General features: G+C 39.0%; 1 protein-coding gene across 1 annotated transcript; it reads right to left on the reverse strand.

Moving 5' to 3' along the window:
- Positions 1 to 2,248: 2,248 nt before the first annotated feature.
- mrpl37 (mitochondrial ribosomal protein L37) lies at positions 2,249 to 15,801 on the reverse strand. The gene is made up of 8 exons (XM_012873655.3): positions 15,297 to 15,801; positions 8,993 to 9,176; positions 5,062 to 5,177; positions 4,297 to 4,485; positions 4,052 to 4,206; positions 3,815 to 3,946; positions 2,644 to 2,718; positions 2,249 to 2,513 (listed from the first exon to the last, which is right to left on the reverse strand). Exons 1-8 carry the CDS (start codon positions 15,667 to 15,669, stop codon positions 2,436 to 2,438), a joined length of 1,302 nt encoding a protein of 433 aa, XP_012729109.2. The 5' UTR covers positions 15,670 to 15,801; the 3' UTR covers positions 2,249 to 2,435.
- Positions 15,802 to 23,393: the final 7,592 nt, after the last annotated feature.

A 23,393-nucleotide genomic window follows, 5' to 3' on the forward strand; every position in this document is an offset into this window, starting at 1 on the left:
GGGGGCAACAGACCCTGGAGTCAGATCCACCAGGCGCCCTACTGCAAGTGCCCCCAGAGCCCCAGGAACCCCTCCATCCAGCCACTACGCCCTGCAGGAAGCAACCCACCCGCCCCCATTCCACTAAGTGATAGTGCTAATCAAAGGAGCCCAAAAAGACCAATCAGATGTGGAAGCAGATGCTGTCTCAAGATTAATATGATCCAACAAAAGATCTCTATACTGATTGATACTGAGATTTTGTTTACTTTTCCAATTCATGAGGATAGTTTTCTTTGCAATACATAATGCAGTGAAAACCATGTAAACTATTTCTTTTTCCAGAGGACTTTCCTCAAAATTACCGAGCAGGCAAACTGATGGGGATGGTGTAATCTTACAGCTCAAGCACTTTGATAAGTCCTTACATATCTGTGTCCAGAACCTCTGGACTGGTGTGCATAACCATAACGCATGAAAATAATTATCAGGATGATTGCCTATGCAGTGTGGACAGATATTAGATTGTGCCAGACCCATCTTGAATAATCTTTGTCCTGTGTAGTGTACTCTGTGAAGGATTTTGTATTGTATTAGTTGTAAGTTGGTGTTTCTAGTCAATTTGAAAGTTCTTAGACATATCTGAGCCCAGAAGTTTTGTTCAAAGGTGACTGATAAGTCCTCTTCCCATTTCATAATAGGAAGAGATATTGAATCATCTATTTTAGTCTGTGTCCTGTATGATTTACACAGTAGTTTTGGGGGGGGGGGGGGGGGGGGGGTGTTAAATCTAGGAACTCTAATAAATTAGTTGGGATTTGTAAACCACCATTAATATGTTTATATTTATTTCTAATTATAGATTTAAGTTGTTCATATTCCAAGAATTTATTTTTACTAATGCCATATTGCATATTTAGTTTAGCAAAATTGATGAACTCAGTTTCGTCAAGTATATGTTCCAGATATTTAATACCTTTATTCTTCCAGTATGTAAAGTTTATCATTTTATTATTTTGTAGGATATCAGGGTTATTCCAGATAGGTGTACGACTGCATGGGATAAGAGTGTTGTCATGCTGTCAGAGTAAAACTAATGTTGATATTTTTGAAGCATGTATGCTGTTTTATATTTGAGCTAATAAATGGCAGATCTGAAATCATGATATTATTGCATATGGACAACTATAGATTTGCCAGTAGTCCAGCAGACAGCCTCTGACACACGGCACAAGGAGAATAAGGCCAGGTAAGACGCTTGATGTCTGATTCAGGAGTGGCTTTACACCAGGAACAGGACTGTTTTAGCCCAAGCTCTGGATGCACATGTATGGTGCCTCTAGAAATGCTCTTCCCAGCTGCTTTCACACCTTGTGAAACCCCAGAACTCGTTTGCTTCCCAATGCTCACAGGGCTCGTTTGCTACCACATCTTTTCCTTCCACTATGACAAGCCAGCATCCTTTGCAACAACCTTTTCTGGCTAAGGAGAAAAACAACTGGACTGTTCCTCAGTGGTCCATTCTTCTACCATTATTGTGCTTACTGTGTGAAGATTAGCTGCCATATTTATGTAACTGAATATTTATTCTGTTACAGAGCCCAAAGTATTAAAAATCACAAAACTGCTGGAGGTTCAGCTGAAAGAGAGAAGAGAGGAAAATGTGGATTCTCACAACTGATATACCCACCATAAAATTTACTAATAGCACCATCATCTGATTTTCAAATAGTTTGCAGCCTTAGCCACACATTGCACTCTAGGATAGCTGTAAATGCAGCAGAGCTCGAATTCGACTCAATGTCAAGTTTCAAAAATCGTTCAGGAGCAAACCAAGCCCAAATATCCCCCCCCCCCCCCCCCCCCCGGGGGGTTAGAGGTGATTTACTCTGTTTGGCAAAAGTGGCCATCTTCGGTTTCAAAAGACACAGTTCCTAAAGTCTTGCGGGTCATTCAGGTGCAGCTCTGTATCCATAAGCAGAGCTGTCAGAGGTCCTTACATAAAGAGAGTTTCTTTTGGCAACCTTTCTTAACTTGCGTGTTTTTCTAACTGTACACATTGTTTTACCAAATCTGAAAGCCTTAGAACAGAAAATTGACCTCCTGACAGATCCAGTAAAGCTAGATTTAGTTTTTATAACATAGCTGTTACTGCTGCGCCTTTTGGTAATAAATAATAATAGAGCCAACCTCTTACTTTTAAGGTGGACTTTTCAAGTTTTTTTAAACTAGATTTTTTTTTCTCTTTCATTTGAGCGACACAAGAAGCAATATTTATCCCACTATTCTTTATTGAGCTCTAACACGTGATTATGGCAGGAAATGGGACGTTTCTGTCAGTTCATCAATGTCAACATGTCGTCGCTGACTGAAAGGAATGCCCATTCCATTCCTGACGATTAGTGACTCGCTGCTCACAACGTGTCCATTTGCAAACATATTGAAGTGAAGAAGTCCTAAACAGCTCCATGCAGGTACAGGGCCAGGAATTTGCTGAATGTTTCAGGTTTGTATCCTGTCAGACCAGCTGGTACCTGAAAACAAACAAACAGACCCTTGTCACCATCAGAAACCCTCCTGATGTATAATCTGCACGAGCTGAAGCCACCGTACAAGAAAGAGATTTTTTTACATAAACTGTTCTGTGATGCAACATTTTTCTACCTTCACTTCTTTTCTCTTGATGAGAGGTCGGACCTTTGCAAAATCGTATAGCTCAACGTCTTCATCCAACCACACCTACAGTGGACACAAGCACAGAGAAAATATTAAATTGCCATTTCCAGCAAGTGGAATTAGAAATCTTTAATGAAGGCATATGGAGAATATCCAGACATAATTAATAATAAATAAAAAAACAATGCTGTTGCTGCAGAAAAGGCGAGCTAGTGGCAGAGAATTATTAAAAAAGTTAATGCCTGACGTGGGGAGGGGGGGTGTCCCCTCATTCTGTTAGAAAAGCGATGTGCACTGTTGGGGGGCATCAACAATGTTTTGTATGGTGTGTGTGTAAGATGAAGGGGGTACGATTCAGTGTTCTACTGGGTCAGGACAGGGCATTTAACGTTTGCTTATTCTTTTTTTCCATGTTTAAGTACCAACTGGTTCTTCAGTTCAGTGCTCTTGTAGTGCCCCCAAGTGGTCAAATAACTATTGGTGGAAATAATCAGAAAGCATGTTGGTCTGTTGGAGGCTGCAGGAGCAACTTTGGCATTCAGGGGTGTTTTTTTTCATTAGTGCAGACAGAGCATCTGCTCAGTGTAGTGTGAGGACGTAGAGTAGTACTACCTGAATAAATTCCACCGCAGTGGTTTGTCTAAAAGATGCAGGGCTGCCTGGCTTGGCAGGAGATCTAACTGTGCGTACTACAGTATCAGATATTAGGAGAGGCAATAGTGGAGCACTACTTACTTAAAGCTGAGGATCTTCTTGTGCAGACATGCTAATGTGACGAGGTATAAACACCTCTAAAAGATGGGAAAATCACTAACTGGTCATGTTTTTGGATTCCTGTGGTTGCAAAGAGGCAAAATGTAAAAGGATCTTGCTGCATGGACCTTTTTGTTAAAAAAAAAAAAAAAACTTTCATATTTTAAAGCCCATTCGATTTTTCTTAAGATATAAACAGATCACTGAATCTCAAGTTCTGAAACACAGCACTTTCAATTCTGCAGGATTTTCACAGTAAACATGTCACCATAAAAGACAGAGATCTCACTCCTGGCCAAACACAGACACCTATAAAGACCCTTCTGTTTTACAGTGACTACGATCATTTTCTTATTCCCATGCTTTGCATTGAGTCCATCAGAACTCCAGACAACATTCAACTGACCTGGTTCTTGATGCCGTCATCTCCAGACAGATCTGTGGTGTTGAGCTGGAATACCAGAAACTGGAAAATTCTGCCGTTGGTCCCCACTGCCTGTACGGTTACAGGACGCTCTAACAGGGTCTGGGGCTGAGTCTGACACACACCGTGTAAAACAGACGGATTAGTAGGACTATGAGACACAATGAGAGTTCTGACAGTTTGGCTCGTGGTAATGTGCCTTTCGTTGCATATCCTTACCCCGTACAGTTTGTGTGCACGTGCCAAAGCATTCCCGAAGGTGAACATGATCATCTTGGCTCTGAACTGCTCCGGCCGAAGCTTAAAGTTAGGATCAGGAGTCTCCAGGAAGTAAAGTGTGTGGGCATGAGGGTAAGGGTAGTCTCCCCTAAAACCTGAGCCAATGGGAGAGAGGCAGAGTGAACTGGACCATACCACACGTATCCAGCCAAGCTCCATCTCATGGAAACCTGGAGATAACTCACCTGTACAGTTCACGTCCTCCTTGTACACGTTAACTTGTTGCAGGTCAATGGTGGGTGAGACGGGATAAAAGCTTTCCAGGACCTGATCCGATGTCTCCAACACTTCCTTTTCCTCGCACACCCGTGGAAGCGGATCCATGCTGCAGTGCAGCAAACCATTCTGACCTCTGATCTGGAACAGGTCCTCACCTGATAAGCAAGCAGATTCCATCTGTAATGTCATCCAACTCAATTCAGTTTAACTGAGCAGTGATTTACAATCATTGTTGTGGCAGCGGTGGCCTAGGGGTCCGGGAGCCGGGTGTTTGCGTCTTGGAGAGGCCTTAAAAGTCCAGAGTCTGTCATTCTGGGTCGCTGAATGAGACCCTTGATCACAAATTGCTCCCTTTGCACCACTCAGTGTGGCAGCCTACTGCTACCTAAACACAGAGACACATTTCCCCTCTGTGGGACTATAAAGAGAAATCTTTATTGTTGTTTATTTAATAAGATGCATCATCCTGAAGCAGTCAGAGATAAACAGAACCCCCCCCCCCTCCCTCATTTAAACAGACAAATTCAAATGCATTTACATGGATCAATCCCAGTTATAATCCAACATGGTCCAATGCAGATTAGAATTCTAGCTGGTAAAATCTGATGACTTCATCCTTCCTTGTGAGCAAGTATGAGGTGACAGTGGAAAGGAAAGGCTCCCTCCGTTGAGCTAACTTTTCATTTTAAAGCCATTCCTAAAAACAGTCAGCTAAATGCCTGCAGACATACCTCTGGTCCAGGTAGCTGCTAATGAATAGTTTTCTGCAAGGATCCTCCTTCCGACGGCTGGATGAGTGGGCTGCAGGGTGGCGCAGAGATGGAGCAGGTTGAGGAGCAGTGTGTTGCTGAAGAATAAACACAGTGAGAGAAGGTTTGGGCGGGTTGTAAGCTTAACACCATGTAGGGATGGGTACTGAATTTGATACTTTTACAGGTACTGACCGAATCCTCAGAATCAGAATAAGAATCAGAATGAAGTTTAATCGCCAAGTAGGTTTGCACTTACAAGGAATTTGACTTGGTGTTGATGTTGCAGAGAAAAAATAAAAATACAATAAAATAAAAAAGGATAAATATACAGACAGAAGCTATATACACTCAGTAAACTGTGCGTTAATGTAACACAGAAGCTTGTAAGTCCTGTCGGTATTACTGGGTACCGATTCATATAAAATCAAACGATACCGTGTTTTGGTACCGAAATGCATCACTGTGACACTGAGGGATCGGAAGAGTGGGGGATTTTCCATGGCAAACATGAACACAGCACTACACGCACAATTGAGGGCGAGATGACGTCAGCAGCCGCTGGTCCAGTCAACAAAGCATGACTCATAGAAAGCGCTCGAAAGTATGACTCCACTTTTCAGATTACACTCGTCACCATATTTGTGAGGCCAAGTGCCAGGCCAGCGTCTGGAATACTTCTAACATGAGGAAGCATCTGGTCACTGCTGCCAAATTAGTTATTTTCTTGCTATATTCAGCCACTTTTCAGACCCATCCAGTAACCTTTTTTTTTTTTTTTTTTTTTTTTTTCCAAAAAAGTGGCTAGTGAAAAATCTAGGGACTTTCTTCTGTTATCGCTGACTTCTGGTGAAAGCACTAATCGTTCTGCAGTTCTTGTCTTGGGAGAGCGGCAACTGTTGCTGTGACCCACTTCTCCATGTCCTGTCTCACAGACAGACAGCTGATGGCTCACCCTGAAACTCGTCTGCAGTCAAAGCAAAGACAGCACAGCCTCTCTGTTCCCTCATTGCAAGCGTATCCGCCCTGATTTACAAAGCCAGACAAAATGTTTTTAGTTTGTTTTTATCTAAAACAATTCCCTGAATTTTATTCACACACAGCTTCAATCCTGTATTCACCTCGTTCACTGTGTGCCTCTGATAAAAAAAAATATTTTATGTGTTGTGGATTCAGGCAGTGTATTAAAATTCCTTTTTATGGTTCATTTGTTGATCCAAACAAATTTATTTATTGAGAAATATATTAAAGAGAAAATCTTTGAGATTTTATTAATAAACTTACATTTACTACTACATAAACACACAAAAGTACAGAAAATAGGTACCAGTATCTATTCCCAGATACCGGTGCAAATGTGAAAGGTACCCATCCCTTACACCATGATACTGAAGGTCTGCTATACTAGTTCTTTTAAAGGCAGAATTTCACAGACTCCTGGATCAGCTGCTGTTATGCCTGATATTCTCTAGTAAAATAACTAAGATTTCAGTGTTTTCTACCAATGTGTTTAGATCACAGTGCAGATTTGTGTAAAATACAGTAAACACCAAAAACTGTTTCTGAACAGGAATACCAACTGTAGCTTTAATTCAATATATTGAGAAACAATGTTCCCCCTAATTTGTCTGAGCATACACAAACTCCCTGAGCATTCACTTGACCTCTGTGAGCAACATCACATTGAGGCTACACCAGTATTACGCCTGTGCAAAACAGGCATAATACAAGTTATAATAAGTTCCATGGCTTACTAAAAGAATCAAATTACAGCAATAATTTCTTTTAGATTCCTTAATTCCATCTGATTTAGCCTGATTACATGTAAAAGACAAATCTTGGATTTTTTTATGAGCTGTATGGTATATTTTATGTTAGAGTAGGAGTCCTGCTAATGAAGACATGTACGTCTTTCAGAGTTCAAATTTTATTGCCATTATATTATTTATATTTTGTGCTATGAGTTTTATCACAAGAATGTGGTTGTGTGCAGCGTTGCTTCTGTCAGCCTGCTCCAAGGCAGCTGTGGCTACAATGTAGCTCACCACCATCAGGGTGTGAATGGGTGAATGACTGACTGTAGTGTAAAGCGCTCGATAAAACGCTATACAAGAACAAGCCATTTGTACATATTGCTGTAGTCCTCAGGCATGCGCTTATATAGAAACATATAAACAGTTGATTTTAAAAAACGGAGGTAGAAGGCTGGTCAGAAACCAGCAGCATCCGTCACTGCAAAGGACTCCAACTGCAGCTGATAACGCCAGCGGAGCAGCAGAGCTCCAGGAACAAACAGCAGGTGTAGCGCTCAAAGACTAACCTAACTGGTTAAAAAATGGCACTTATGATCTCAGATCAGCAGATCCCTAAAACACAGTCAGACAAACAGCTGATGTAGAGCAGGAGTAACAAAGACGCACAACGCCACCTGCCCAACTGTAATAGCGTCTTCCCCACTTCTGCAATGGAGAAGGGGATAAACCTAACATTTTACATAACGATTTTAAGATTCAGCTCTGAGATATTTCAATGTTGCCATATCACAGTTCCAGGGCTTAATAAGTCATTAAAGATGTGTACCAGAATGGCTTGGAGTTCATAGCTCAGGTTCAATTTGTGCATGAATCAGCTTGCATTGACCCCACAAGGATCAGGACTGCGTCATTATTCACTGATCCCCAAATCAACGTTTGTTTGTGTTTAAGTGCTGGAAGAAAGCTGGTAATCTCGGCTGTCGTCCCATAACAACTGTATTTCCTGTCTATGGTTATAGGAGGGGAGCGGGACAGATTTCTCACTTACAAAGACTTTCTAATGCTAAACTCTTGTTAAATTGATATTCTGCTAATTATTATCCCTAAAATCTGTTTTTAAAAGTGTATTTATAAGTGGCAGGAAGCAATCATGCTTTAATATAGGTATGGACTAAAAGGCTGAAAGTGGATGATGGTTTTTATATTTTGGTACAAATAGGAGTCACTTAGGAGTTGATAAAGCCCAATGCCTTCTGGGAACAAAACCAACCAATATGGCCTGGAACAGCTCTGACTATCCATTGGCAGATCATTTACTGATAAAACAATTATTGTATGTTCAGTAAATGTATCAAAGCTGAACACTCCCACTTTTTACCCCAATAAATTCAACAAACAGCATGTCCCTAATGTGCTTTTATTTTATTTAAATTAAAAGATTAGGGGACATATGGATCACATTTGATCCATAAACAGGAATAATCTTGTAATCTCTTCATTGTTTTTCTTGATTCAAAACTACAACCTCAATGGCATAGCCTGCCATCCCTTTTTTTTCCTTTTGTGGTCAATCCTTGTTAGATTAAAACGACTAAAAATCGGTACCAGCCAGTAAATGCCTGACTGGTGCCTCTCTACTAATTTGATGGCAGGTCCTTCTGTCAGAGGACACCAGTGAACTGATTTGACTTGTTGCTCTGGGGATACATGACGATTCTTTGATGGTCCACAGAGAGACCTTTGTGAGCAACAATCGGTGCTGTAGACTGGTTTAAGCAGAACTTTCTATTACTTTGAACCATTCATGACCTGTTGCTCTTTGAATGGATTCTGTCGCCTTTTCCTCTTGTTCTCTTTTTATATGAGCGTGGAATTGTTGAGAGTGGTCATTTCTTTGAATTAAAGGAGCTGTTGGTTTCAGGACCACTCTCATGTTACCACTCTACATCACATCCATTCTTTTATCTTTTCATTTTTGTGCCTCTCATCCCTCAGAGACACAGAGCAGGAGAGTATGGACTAATCCATGAGGGTCCAAAAGAATTTTCTATAGGTTTCCAGAGGATCCGGTCCTTGTCCCTCAGTCCACTATCCTTCCACCTGCTTTTAATGTCCAACTCAATATTGAGCAGGTCTACTGCTTTAATGAGTGAGCCTACCTGTATTTCTCCTTTCTCGGCCGTGGCTCCGTGGTGTCCCAGAACCTGGCGTGTTTGATGGCGTCCTGCACGCGCTCATCCTGATTGGGCAGCTGGTTTTCAGCCGTAGCGCTCAGTGAGACGAGGTGAGGCGGAAGACCGTGCATCGCGCTGGTTTTGGTCAACCACGCAGCCTGACGCACGCCTGAAACAAAGATGCACATCTGAAAACCAAGGAGCTTTGTTGGAAGAAAAAAAAAAATTGCATGACAGTTCAGCCTTGATGCTTGCCTGGATATTACAAGTTAATCAAGTAATAAGGTCCCACTCATTTCCACATTTTCAGACTGCTGTTTGACCACAGAACCGGGCCCAACTATAGGCAGGGAAGGCAAATGGGAGCCCTGGGTTCCCAGGGGTGCACTGAAGGACAGATTTTTCTATTTTAATACCAAAAACCTACAACTATTACTACTTTATATACTATTTTTTAGGGCTGGGTATCATCTAGGATGAGCCGATTCGATACGATTCTCGATACACAGCTCACGATACGATACGATTCTCGATACATAGCTCAGCTTGATTTGATTCCAATATCGATATTTATTACTTTGAATTAATGCTCAGTGATTCAATCACCAAAATCAGCCAAATATTATGTTTATGTTCTATTTATTGATCACAGACATATTAACAGGAAAATAAAGTGCATTTGCTTCAATGCATTTAACGTGTCACAGAAACCAAAAATGTGCCCAAACATCTGATTTTAGGGTCAAAGGAGCTTCTAAAATCCTGTCGGCCGTTCCACAAATTCGTCTCACTTGCTCTCCTTTGCTGTGAACTGTAATGGTTGCGCTGTAATAACGCCCCCTAGGGTCTTCGGTTCTCCACAATCACTATCAAGCTATTTCTGGATAATGTTCACCTAAACTAGTGCACTTTCACATCTCCCACTGGTGCTGGGTCCCAGGTATTAAGTGTTCACTTATATACAGTAATCTTGTAATTTATTTATTTATTTATTTATGTTCTTTCACTTTCTTTTTTCAAATATCACATTACACATGTCAGCTTACATAATAATATATATGATTTAGCAATGGCATCTAGGTGTTATTCGAGTGTATCTGTTGCTTTATGTCTGTTGGTTGTGCTGTTCTTTTTGTGTCTCTTTCCAGGTGATGGAGCAGACAAAGAAGGTTTTATCATTCTCTCCCTTTTATCTCCTCTTTCTTTCACCTCTACTCTTTTTTTTCTTCTTTCACTTTTTGTTCTTCCTTTACTCTCCCATTGTCATGTCCATATAATTTGAAATTCTCCTTGCAGGAATCATAATAAAGCTATTTACAAGCATAAATCAAGTGGAGCACTATGGCGAAAGCCGTTTGCTCCACTTGTAAAAGCAAAATCTGTCGAGCTCTATCTGGCATTGAGACATCAATTCCTATAGACCCTTTTCACATGACGTCACTCAACTTCCGTTTTGAAGCGGAGCAGGGTATCTTTACTTCCGGCTGCATGCTTTTACATAGAAAATTCGGGAGGTGAAGACGTGTTTCACTGATAATCAGCGCGATTTCATAAGGTAAGACTGAGACCACAATGTGTCTCATTGACTATCTTTATTTTCTTTAGTATTTGTAGCAATCATTGCTGTTTATATAGATGCTTTGATCGGGACAGTAACATGAAGATCAAAGCTAACAGGCAGCAGCTTGTTAGCTTACCTTACCAAACTTTTACCTATCAGTAATCAGCGTGATTTCATTAGGTAAGACTGAGAGCACAATATTAAACGTGTCTTATTGACTATCTTTATTTTCCTTAGTATTTGTAGCGATCATTGCTGTTATATAGATGCTTTGATTGGGACAGTAACATGAAGATCAAAGCTAACATGCAGCAGCTTGTTAGCTTACTTTACCTGTCATTAATCTGATGTAGATGTTATAAAATGATTACTGTAGCTTTGCTATTATAGAAATAAATCTTGTTCACTGAGTGAAAAAAAGACATTTATCTGCTACATTGTTCCCCTTACTTGATTATGGTGACGTGTTATATATATTTGCAGTCACTGAATTAAAAAGATCTTATTCCATTTGAATCTTTTTGTTCATTCCTAAAAAAAATTACCGTGGGTCTATTGGACAGTACTTCTGTTTGTGTATTATAATGAATTTTCTTCATAATATTATTTGCACTTACATTAATGCACTTTTTAGTTTTTGTGCAAAATACTGTATATTTTAAGTAGAAGCCTGAAATTGTTTTTATTATACTGTATTAGTAATGACATGTGCTGCTGACCTCTTAGTCAGATCAACCTTTAAAAAAGAGATCTTAATCTCAATAGTTTATCTTGTTAAATAAAGGTTTTAAAAAGTATTATAATTATTCTATTTTTTCTCCCCTTGTGTCCATCTCTCAGCAGCATCATATCCACCAAGCATGGCACAATCAGAGAAACCGCTACTGCAGTGTCCCACAGTGTTCGAACAACAAAAAAAACTTTCCATATCTCAGTGTTCATGACTTCCCGGCTGATGCTGAGACTGGAGCCCATTGGGTGACTGCAATAAGAGACGAGGGGCCAAATTTTAAAATCCTTCGCGGCAGCACTTAAGCCTGCAGTCAGCACTTCTCTTCCGAGGAGACCTATGTTTCTGCAAGTGGTCTTTAACAAATTAAACTCCATCTTTCTTTCTTAAAGATATTTGAGTTATAAGTTTATTTAGCTTTTCCCAAGATAATTTCAGTGGCTCACCACGTAAAATTTTATTAGAGCTGTCAAAATCAATTTGTTAATGAAAGGAAATTAATCCGAAAAATTAATTAATTTCTGCACATACAAATGGTTTTCAAAAATACTCACCTGTACACTGTGATCGCACACTGTCTCTTTCTCCTGCATTGTTTACATTTCAATTGTTTACTGTTAAATCACTGCTGTAATTTACTGTAATTCTCAAGCTGTATGCAAACGGAATTTCGTTCTGTACGCACTCTGTGCATACAAAATGACAAATAAAGTTGTCTAAGTCTAATTTGTCTATGGATGAACCCAGAACCACACACAAAGGACTTAAAATGAAAGTCTTTATTGAAGGTTTGATGGGATGGAGGGTGATGTAACCAGCGAGGTAGAACTGCATGGGAACAGGGTGATGGTGTTGGCAGGAGCTGATGGCCCGGAGAGAGACTTCTTGGAACCAGGATCAGGCAGCAGGGTCCACAGCTCGGCAGAGAATTGACAGTTCAGGGGAGAACCCACCAGAGCTCGGCAGCAGGCTCTTCTGTAAGGCAGAGGGGAACCGAAGCAAGACAGCAGGATAAACAGGACAGGTAAAAGGTAAAATGGACAGAGCTGCTATGAAGTATCTATGTAATAAATAACTAAAATATATGAAGTGTGATGTCTGAAGTTTTTTTAAATCCATGTTTTTTTGGTCAGTTCCTGAAAAATAACAGTATAGGACACAAGGGGTTTGCCCCGACAGCAGCATAATCCATAAATACTATAATGAACTGATTATTAGTGTGCATGCAGTGTGCATTCAACATTATTGACAGCGTCTTTCTCAGTCTATGATGTCCTAAACTATCACAGTTTTAACAGGAATGGGCAGAATTATTTTATTAATTGAGACTCCAAATCTACTGAACAGACTGAGAAACACACTGAACCCCCAGATGAATTTTGTGGGATACTGCAAAGTCTGCAACCTCAGTAAAATACTACACACAAAAAAAAAAAAAAAAAAACGGGAGGGAATGAGGCTCCTCATTTTTATTCATAGAGCTGTGACCAAGTGGCCAACAGCATTGACACTGTTCCAAAACAAAGTAAGAAAAGGCTCAACATTATACATCAACTATATCCCTGGTGTGACTCATTGACTAAAAGCTGTGAAACAGAATAGCTGATATAGCAATAAAGCTAGCGTAGCAATATAATGGAGAAATAGAAAACTAATAAATGACAAAAGTCCTGTTGGTAGCATAGCTACCATTATCCTAGCATCTATGCTAACAACAGAGCTAAAAAGACAAAGCTCTTACCTTCATAATCGAAAAGGTATTGTTCCACAAAGAACTTGTCATCTTTGTCGAGTCTGGAGGCTGGTGTGGCCGAAAGCTTTTGTACCAGTCTGTGCACGTCTCCCAAACGAAATTTGGGTGGATTGGTGAGGGACTGTGTGAAATCCCTATGTAAAAACACTGCTCGTGGAGAAAGCGGAAGTAAAGATACCCTGCTTCACCGCAGAACGGAAGTTGCATGACGTCACTGTGAAAAGGGTCTATTGCCATATTGCTAGACAGGACACTGGGAAAAAAAAAAAAAAAAAAACGCCCCCTAGAGGTTGGGAGGTATATCGATATTGAAAGCCAGAATATCGATATTAAATCGTTTTTAAAAATATCGATATTAATCTTTATATCGATTTTTATGCACAGCCCTACTATTTTTTGATAGTACCAATACCCACTACAAATACAGCATATTCATTCAAAGGTACTCTTTCAGCAGTGAGTCTTCTGCTGGGTGGGCAGCGCACAGAGAGCACAGCTCAGTTTAACCAGCAGACAGGGACGCTGCTGCCGACACCGTTATGAACACACCAACCAATCAGCCAGTCAGCCTAAAAGGCTAAAAGCTGTCGCTGCTCAGGGAAGAACGAGAAGAAAAGAAGGCAAACAGGAAAACACAGAGGTGGTTATGTGTTTGTCAAAAATCAATGCATCACGTTTTGTTGCTAGCTGGCTTAATTAGAGGTAAAAATGGAGCATATGGTCAAAAGCTGGAAGTTGTCTGTTAACTAAAGCTAGTTTACCTTGGAGAATAACAGAGTAAACAACAGAGTTATCATCAGTGACTCCCACCTCAGGGGAAGTTAGAAAGGATTCAGGTGCAGAAACAGACTGAACTGCATGTCCTGCTGCAGAGAACACCGTCCACTGGGGGATAGGATCCATTAAAAGCAGCTCATCTTTGGCTGGATGAAGGTTTCAGTGAAGTAGCCTCTGTCTGCATCATGTCACAAGATGTTTTTTAACAAGACCTTGGTGAAAATTAATAATAAAGCCAGGGTTTCCTTTCCAGGATAATGGGGATTTTGCAACATATTTAGATGATGAGGTTTTTGGTCAATATTTATCAGTAATGTAATGTGGATACAACAGTACATAAGGTGAATAATCAAACGTTTAGAAAAGGAAATGACAACACTTAGGCCTATGCTATATCACAATATTATCACAATCTAACACTACATCTAGTCTTAAATCTGAATATAAATATAATATTGCCCAGCCCTACTTGATCTAGTCAATGAAAATGCAACATGTTAAAAATAAAATGCAAACTGAGTTGTTTACTCTTGCTGTCTGTCTTAAAGGTGATTCAGGGCACGCCTAATGTTGCTTATTATCAGTAATACTTATATTTATTCCTCTCTTTTCAGATGCACCTAATATATTCAAGACCTGCATCTTCAAAACCAGGGCAACTTGCAGACATCTTTACCCCAGACTCCAGCAACAACCGCTCCTGTCGCCTCTACCTCAGCACAGCAGTGAGGTAAAAGCTTCTGACTGCCCGTCCATTTTAACTAATAAGGTAAGAACACAGGTTGTTCTTAGAGGACCAGATCAAACCTAAAATAATCTCTACAATTTATAGGGTCCAGTGTTTAAAGTAGGACATTTTACATCTACTCTGGGTTCTGTTACTATAGACTATATTGAAGTTTATTTTGTTTACATTTTTAATTTGTTTTAACTGTGTTGCGTTATATAGTATTCACTGCTGATTGTTATTGCCTTTATATATATATATATATATATATATATATATATATATATATATAAAAAATTTTAAATGTGAAATAAAGTGGAGTTGATACTGAACTGTTCCACTTGTTGATTAATGTTGTTTTTATTTTTTGTTGCATCTAACACGGAGTTGTATTTACCCACGTTTGCAGTAAAACATGGAGATAAAACGCCTAGGATCACGGAGGAACACCGGCTCTGTTTGACAGACATTACACTCACAGCTCGTCATCTACATTTAAAATGCCTTTACAGAAGCAGATACAAATGGACTTTCTAAACGTTTTCCCTTCAAACGTAATCTTTTCATTTCCTTAGATGGTGTTAATCAATAGTTTGCCATGTTTTAATTATCATTATTTAAACAATGTCTGCTTCCCATTTTTTCCCAGTTCTGTTATTTTACACTGTTGCAGAAGAAGCGCAGAGCAGAACCTCTGCAGTTTACACATGAGCAGCAGCAGCAGCAGCAGCAGCAGCCTACCTTCCAGCACGCTTGTCCGCTGGTTGAACACATAGCACGGTTTGTCTTTATACAGCGCCATCTCCTGGGCGGGCGGAGACTTGTAGAACCTCGGGTCCTTGTAGCTTCTCTCCCATGAAGGATAAACGGGCTTAGCCAGGCCAGGCACGTAGTGCATCCTGTCTCCGTAGGTCACCACCTCCAGCCCGGGGATTTCCACCTTCTCCCTGGGTTTCTTCGGAGGGGCTACCTTGGCTGCCAAACAGTGGCTGACCCTGAGGCTCCTCTGGAGCGGAAGGCTGCTTGATCCTCCATGTGCAGAAGCGTTGAGGAAAACATTCTTGGAAAATAAAGGAGCGGACGCTTTTAAACACCGCGTCGCTTCTGGGAACATGTTCCAGCTGCGCTCCTACTTCTGGGTACGTTAAGTAGAGTCAGATATTTAACTGGCCTTCACTGACTAACCAGATTGCTACAGGAGGCCGCCATGACAGCGTTTCTTCACAATCTGCATTTGGTTGCCGGAGTTTTGAGTGCCCCCTACAGGATTGGAGCGTGAGATGGAACCGCTTTTCCTTGTAACAATACGTTAATGAAGCCGCCATCTTGGTACGGGGGAGCGTCCTCCCTAAATCACGTTAATCTGATGAAGCAAAGGAAATCTCTAGTTCCATCTCCCTCAGCATTCAACCAATGTTTAAACAGCTTGATTAGTACAAACGTCTAGCATGTGTTTCATACAGAAAAAAAATACAATACAAAGGGTGTAGTTAGCAATGCCCAGCCTTTTTGAAATTAAATTTTCCATTTGTTCTCTGATAAACTATTCTAAATTATTCCGTTTTTTATATTCAAAATAAAATCTAAATTATCAGCAGTGGTTATATGTTCTTATTATCATTCCAAGTACTTGTTTTATGGAGATGGAAATCTCCATAAAAGATAGATAGATAGATAGATAGATAGATAGATAGATAGATAGATAGATAGATAGATAGATAGATAGATAGATACTTAAACAACTTGATCCCCCGAATGGATAGATCGATGGATGGATCGATCAATCAATCAATCAGGAAGTCCCACAGACGAACAAACGTGCTGGTTGAAGTCGGGAGCTCTGACAACACATAGGCCTGTGTTTATGCTTGCCAGCTAGAAAAAGACTTTCTTCCAGGAGCCAGCAGTGGTCAGCAAGAGCACCAAACTGTCATAATAATATAAAATTATAGATTTCAAAAACCCTTAAGTTATTATGATAGCTTGATTCTTATTGGTCTAAAATTAAAATCAGTCATCAGAGTATAAAAATACCAATATATATTACACATGTACCAGAGAATGGAAAGATAGACACAAAAAAGAAAAAGTGGGTAAATTTCAGTGTGTAAATCTGAACAGCAATTTGAGGGAAAGTTGAATTTTTGGCAGTGAGGAGATAGGCTGTTAGAAGCTCAGACAATGTATTTGACAGGACTGATCACACCAATTGCAGATAAGCCTAAAGTTATTCATAACCCTGGCATTAAAAAAATAGATTTCAAAAGTTTATATTTGAATATACTTATAAACCATGAAGTTGTCTTGATAGGAAATAATGCTAGGACCTTTTAAAAGACAGTAAAACTACATAGAAGGACCATCACATTTGGGGGTGAAAAAATATCCATTAGCCTATCATGAAACACAACATCTATTTTACTGATCCCTAGCAGTATCAATTGTACACTGTAAGTAATTTTCCTGTAAAATAACAGTAAAGAGCTGGCAGCAGAGACGCCAGCAATATGCCGTTATTTTTACGGTATTCATCCGTAAATTGATTTTACAGTACTAGACCGTAAACCAGAAATGCGGTATTTTTCTGTATTTCTATGAGTTACGGTAAAAAGCTGTTAGCTAGGACACCAGCAATATACTGTAATTTTAGGGTTTTCATACTGTAAATTGACTTTACAGTAGTAGTCTGTTTTCTCACCGTTCAATGATTTCACAGTCTAATACAGTAAAAAAATAAATGCATCATATTTCTATTATTTGGAAATTACAATAATATTCTGTTTAAGTTTACTGTACAATATTTCAGTTTAGCAGTTTCCTAAAATATCAACCTTGAATACATGCAATCAATATAAGAACTTCATTATTCTACAGACAGTTGCTCAAGCATTATTATGAATATTGTGCAAAATAAGCAATAAAATCAAAGAGAATCAAAATAATTTATTTCAAAAGGCAATATAATACTGAATACTGCTACTTTCAAAAAACTGAGGAAAAAAGAAAGAAAATAAACCCTGTTGGGTGATGCTGACAAGATATTTCGAGTAGTAAACAGAGACAGCTGACTAGCTGACTTTGAGCCAATGTCAATATTATTTAACATTGTCTTTAACACACATAAGTTTGAACACTTGTTCAATAACACAATAGGTCTAAGAAAAAGACCAACACAACAAATACAGAGGAAATAAAAGTTTAAACATTATTAAGACTACTTCAAAGTAGGAACATTAAGACCTTTTTGATCATGAGTAAAAACGTTCAGCAAACCAGCATGTGTTTTTCCTCTTAAAATAGTCCTGTGAGATAGATTAAAATTTCCTCTAAACTCCACTTAAAAGATGTATATTATGTAATCTGCAATGTATTTTCAGATGTCTGTGAAAATGCAGAATACTGTATGCAGAATTGACAACATTTGGAAAACAAACGTAAGAACATTTTGAAAAAGTGCATCAATGCCATTTCAAAACTATTACAGTACAGTTAGAGCATGTGGATTTGTACATCATTACAGTAACATGGATAAAAGAGAACATTTAGGGAAAAAACTGTATTTTACTTCTTAAAGTAGTCCTGTGAGGTAGTAGTAGTAGTAGTAGTCCCGGGAATCTGGGTGGGTGTGAACCACCCTGATTCAAATCTTGTGGATCCAGGAGAGATGTTCAGTTTGTTAGGCGCTGTTCCTCTGCAGCATTATTCCAGTGGAGCCACTGTCAAACAATAACAAACAAATATTATACAATCAGGAATGTACAATATACTCTCCAAGCTAATGCTTATAAAACTGATAAACTCTTGTGGCTTAATGTGGCAATGCCAGATTGTCAAAACAACACATGGACAGACAGCAAGATTAAGGAGAACTCACTGATCTATATGAAGTCCCGTTCAAAGTCAAGGAGTTTCTTCAGGAGCATGGAGACGTGTGTGTTGATTGTGGAAGACTTCTTCTGGACGATCACACCTTTCTTCTTGGAGACAACCTTCCCCCTTTTGGCCTTTGTCCCTCTCTCTGGATTTATACCAACGAAGCGCCTAAAATGGTCAAAATAGTCTAAGATCAAAGTGGAGTAAAGTGACATCAAATGGAATTCTAATAAGGTCTTAGTCCAATACCCTGTGTGTGTGTGTGTGTGTGTGTGTGTGTGTGTGTGTGTGTGTGTGTGTGTGTGTGTGTGTGTGTGTGCGTGTGCGTGCGTGCGTGCGTGCGTGCTGTGGTTTCAAAATACTTTTAATGATGACAAGGAATAAAGGAGTTTTTACCACTGAATGAATTCCAAAACACAGGCTTCCTCATCTTGAAACTGAAGGTTGAATATGTAATAGATTGCAAAGAAAGCAATCTGCTAAAACGCACTTAAGTAGGCCTAACTACACGTTTGTTATGTCTGTAAGTGTGAGACTTAAATGTTGAAAATTTATGGTAAGTCCGACTGCAATCTGCTAAAACGCACTTAAAAGTTAAATTAGGTGTATTTCTATGAATCCTTATGTGCCTTACGTATGCCACTATTGTGGCACAGTTATGACAACAGATCTGACAGGGGAACATTATTACTGCCTGTTCCTTTTCATCAAGTCTTGATTACAGTAAAATATGTCAAGCAGGAAGAAACTTTCTGGCTGCTTTTTGGTGCCACAGTATCAGTCTTAACACTGAAATGTTTAACCTTAACTAAGGTACAATGTTAAGATTATGACAGAAAAGCCACAGCTCGTGCAAAACAGTTTGACAAATAACAGCGTTGGGATAACTAACGTTAGAATATGTGAAGCACACATTGACAGAGAAATAAACAAAATGTATAAAGAGTCTAGAAAGTCAAGATTTTCACAACAAATTTTAAATGGATATCAACCCTACAAGCCAAGAGGATTCAAGTGTCTTTTTTAACTGAACTAGCTTAATTCCATTAACTCATTGTAAAACACACTTCATTAAGAGTTGACACAAACAAAATAAAATTCACCAAAACTATAGCCTACCTCTAGGTGATGCTGACTTTGTTGAAATAAATCTTTAACCGTGGGACAACATATTTATTCGAGTAACTTAATTTAATGCTACTTTACTGCTTGCTCCACTTGTCAGTGTTGACCTCTTGTTAACAAGTGCTGCTTCTCGGATGCAGACGCTCCGGTAATGTGAGCTGTCGTCCGGCTACTGTATATTATAGTTAACCAAGATTTAACAACAACAACAAAATAGTAGAGTAGTAGAGTAGAATATAGTAGAATATTCAAATCTAAGCATCACTGATAGCTTACATATAGCCTAGCTAGACAAACTCCTGAGCGTTAGCCTATATCAAACATTCTTCGCAATATAAACAAAATAGCAAACCCACAGGCAAAGAAAAAAAGATTTTGATTTACGTACCGTTAAATTTTTTAGATGCAAGACCGGAATCGTTGTGATGAGGACAGATGGTAGCACGTTGTGTGTTCTGCAGTCGTCTTCTGGAAATTTTCCGGAAAATACTGTAGTATCCCGTTATTTAAAACAGCCGCATACCGTTTACGGCCTCTGTCCTGTTGCTCCAAGTTAAGAAGCCCACAATGCATTGCTTACTACAGTACTGAACTGTTAAACATGAAAACAGTATTTTAGTGTTGAAAAATGGCTGTAAATTTACAGCAATTGCTTACAGTGTAGTATTAATAATATTAGCAGAAGCAGAAGAGTAGTACATATAAAGCCCTTAATAATCAAGCTCCATCATATATCAGAGCTCTGATTACCCCGTATGTTCCTAACAGAGCACTTCGCTCTCAGACTGCAGGTCTGCTGGTGGTTCCTAGAGTCTCTAAAAGTAGAATGGGAGGCAGATCTTTCAGTTATCTTTAGTCTTGATCCCACTTCCCCACCGCACCTCAGCAAAAAAGAGGACCCTGGCTACCACAGAGTGGTAGTAAATGTTGAGTAGTTTGTTCCACACACTGAAAGAGTCCAGACTCCACAGAAGGAATCGTCACTTTTCTGTAGAGGGTGTCAGTGTTATGCAACCAGTCCAACTTGTTGTTAAGGTGCACTCCCTAATGCTTCTAGCTTCCATTTCATTTTAAAAATGGCATGTTAATAAATTGTTAATATCCTTATCAATAATAAATGAAAAAAATATTTATTCACCTTATGGTTCCAATGGTAATTGGACCATTTATCTTTGGTGATGAGCTCCTGGTCTTTGAGGTTGGTAGGCCTCAAAGACTATATTTTCTATTTTATTTTTGTTATTGCTTGTGTTTATGTATATTTTTGTGTTCTTAATGTCCCTGTGACATGGCTGCGGATGCACTTGAATTTGCCCTATGAAGAACAAATAAAGAATTTTTGATGTTCAAAGAATCCATCATTGATTGATGGACTGATTATAAAGTTGAGAGTGAAAATGCATTCCACCCTGAAACATGGTGGTCAAGTAAATTCAATCATAAAATCTACGTTTTGCAGTTACGATTGTCAAAAAAAATCAAGCCTATTCTTTTCAAAGACAATCTGGAGAGATACCCATGCTTTTACCACTTCTTACTTTGATTATTGTGGTATTCTCCTCTTGTATTAGTCAGGTTTCCATTATATTCCATTACATGCCTACAACTGGTCTAAAATGGCACCACTTGATTTTTTACCTGGGACCTCTAAACATGACCACATTCTACCAACTTTGGTTTCCCTTTACTGGCTTCCTGTTTATTTCTAAATTGTTATTTTTTTATCCTCTTAATTGTTTTAAGTCTCTTAATCTTATTCCAATAAACAATAATCTGTTTGCAGGTTAGTGAACCAATTGCTTTAGTAGTTCCACAAGACAAGACGTTTGCTGAAAGATGACAGCTTTTACTGTTGAAGCTTTTAATCTCTGTAACTCTTTACCTTTGCACATCCAGCACACGCCTTCTCTAACAATGTTAAACTCACTTTTAAAAACTATATTTTACTCCAAGCCTTTCAACCCAATGTAAGATGAGGACTGTGTCTGTGTTTTACTAATAATTTTTTACACATTTTGTTTTATATTAATTTGATGAACACTGTATAGCACTCTTTTTTGCTGCTTTTAAAAAATTGATGGATGGATCAATATTACTGATTTTTATGCTGTTTGTATTTGTGTTTTTGTTTTTTTGGTATAGCACTCTGGTCTCTGTGTGTTTAAAGTGCTTTATAAATAAGTACATGTATGTGTTTTTATATATATATATATATATATATGACTGTGGACAACACCGTCTCTTTGGGCCCACCCCTCTACACCTGCCGCCACCACACACACACACACACACACACTCACACTTAATATTGTTTTTGTCCTCCAAACAAGTCTTAGATGACTTCACTTCATAAATGTGGTTAGACCCTCTGAACCTGCTGGCACTTCATTTGCCATCTCTGAGAAAGGCTTCCTTTTTGCCGTTAAACGCACAACATTCACTCAATCAGAATCAGTCATTTTTGTTGGCCACAACGCGGGATACAATTAACGGCGTGATCTGTCTCTGAGCCACTATGCTCAGACTCTCCGATCTGGCAAGTGTTTCTGTAAAAGAAAATGTGTTTTTTCCCCTTACACTAGCTAGTGGATGCTATACTTTAAAACCACATTAATAAACGCATTGCTTCTTACCAGGCTCTGGATGGGCATTGTTCCTCTGCAATTCCGTTCCTAGACCTGTTCCTGACTCATCATCAGTTTTAAAAAAATATTTACCCATAAAATCCCTCAAGCTTTTGGTGTCATCTTCTCTTTTTCTCTTCTCTTTTCATTTCTGTGCGCCGGACATCTAAAAACCTGACATTCTTAGTTTGCAGCGAAACAAACTTACAAAGTTGCAGCCAGCCGTTGTCGCAATGGTCAACCATTTTATGATGGGTGGGGGGAGTTCTAATGGCCCCTTATTTAAAGAAAACATATTACATATACCTAATGCAGATATATTTGTATATATTTAGTTACTCTAATATTAAATATTTTTCACACAAATATTTTCTGAAAAACCCGTTTGTCCCCCCGTCAGCGGGTGTGTACATACATACATACATACATACATACATACATACATATCAGCAAAATTCTTCCAGCTGCACCGCATCAACTGCCCAAGGGAATGGTCGTACAAAATATAAAAAAAGTTTCAGCCACGAAATTAATAATTAAAGGGATTGCAAAGAATAATAATGTCATATTATTAGTAGTGGTAGATGGACTGACATGCAGATGACAACCAGGCAGCCACATAGTGAAGTGAAATAGAAGATTTAATGGAAGTTATAACAGGAATTATAGGCAAGACAGGTGATGACTAGGACCAGAAACATGGGTTGCATAACAGAGGACCCAACAAGGAGGAAGAGGAGCCAGTGGTTTAAATAGAGAGGGGGGGGGGGGGCACAGATGAGACTGCAGGAAATCAGGTGGAAGCAATTAAGGAGAGAATTAAGTGTTTGGCTGAATGAGAGGAAGTGCAGTGAAATGATAGAGACGAGGAGGAAACACAGGCCCTAACAATAATACACAAAACCACAAAGAATAAACATACTCAAAATCAACCAACAGCTAACTGAACTAATTACGGGAAGGAAAACAAAGATCTAACAAAAACAGGAATAAAGTAAATAAATCCATAATGAAAAAGATAGGAACTAATGACAGGAAACAATGAAAGGACAGAATCTACAGAAACAATACTAAAGAGGTGAAAACACAAACACACTGCATCATCCTGAAAATAGTCCTAGGGATGGTGACAAAGAATGAAAGCAACAGTGCTAATCCAACAAACTGACACCTTGAGTGGTACAATACATTTGCCCTAGAATTCTAAAAATGATTA

Source organism: Fundulus heteroclitus, chromosome 6 (genome assembly GCF_011125445.2).
Source record: "Fundulus heteroclitus isolate FHET01 chromosome 6, MU-UCD_Fhet_4.1, whole genome shotgun sequence".
Classification (NCBI taxonomy): Eukaryota; Metazoa; Chordata; class Actinopteri; order Cyprinodontiformes; family Fundulidae; genus Fundulus; species Fundulus heteroclitus.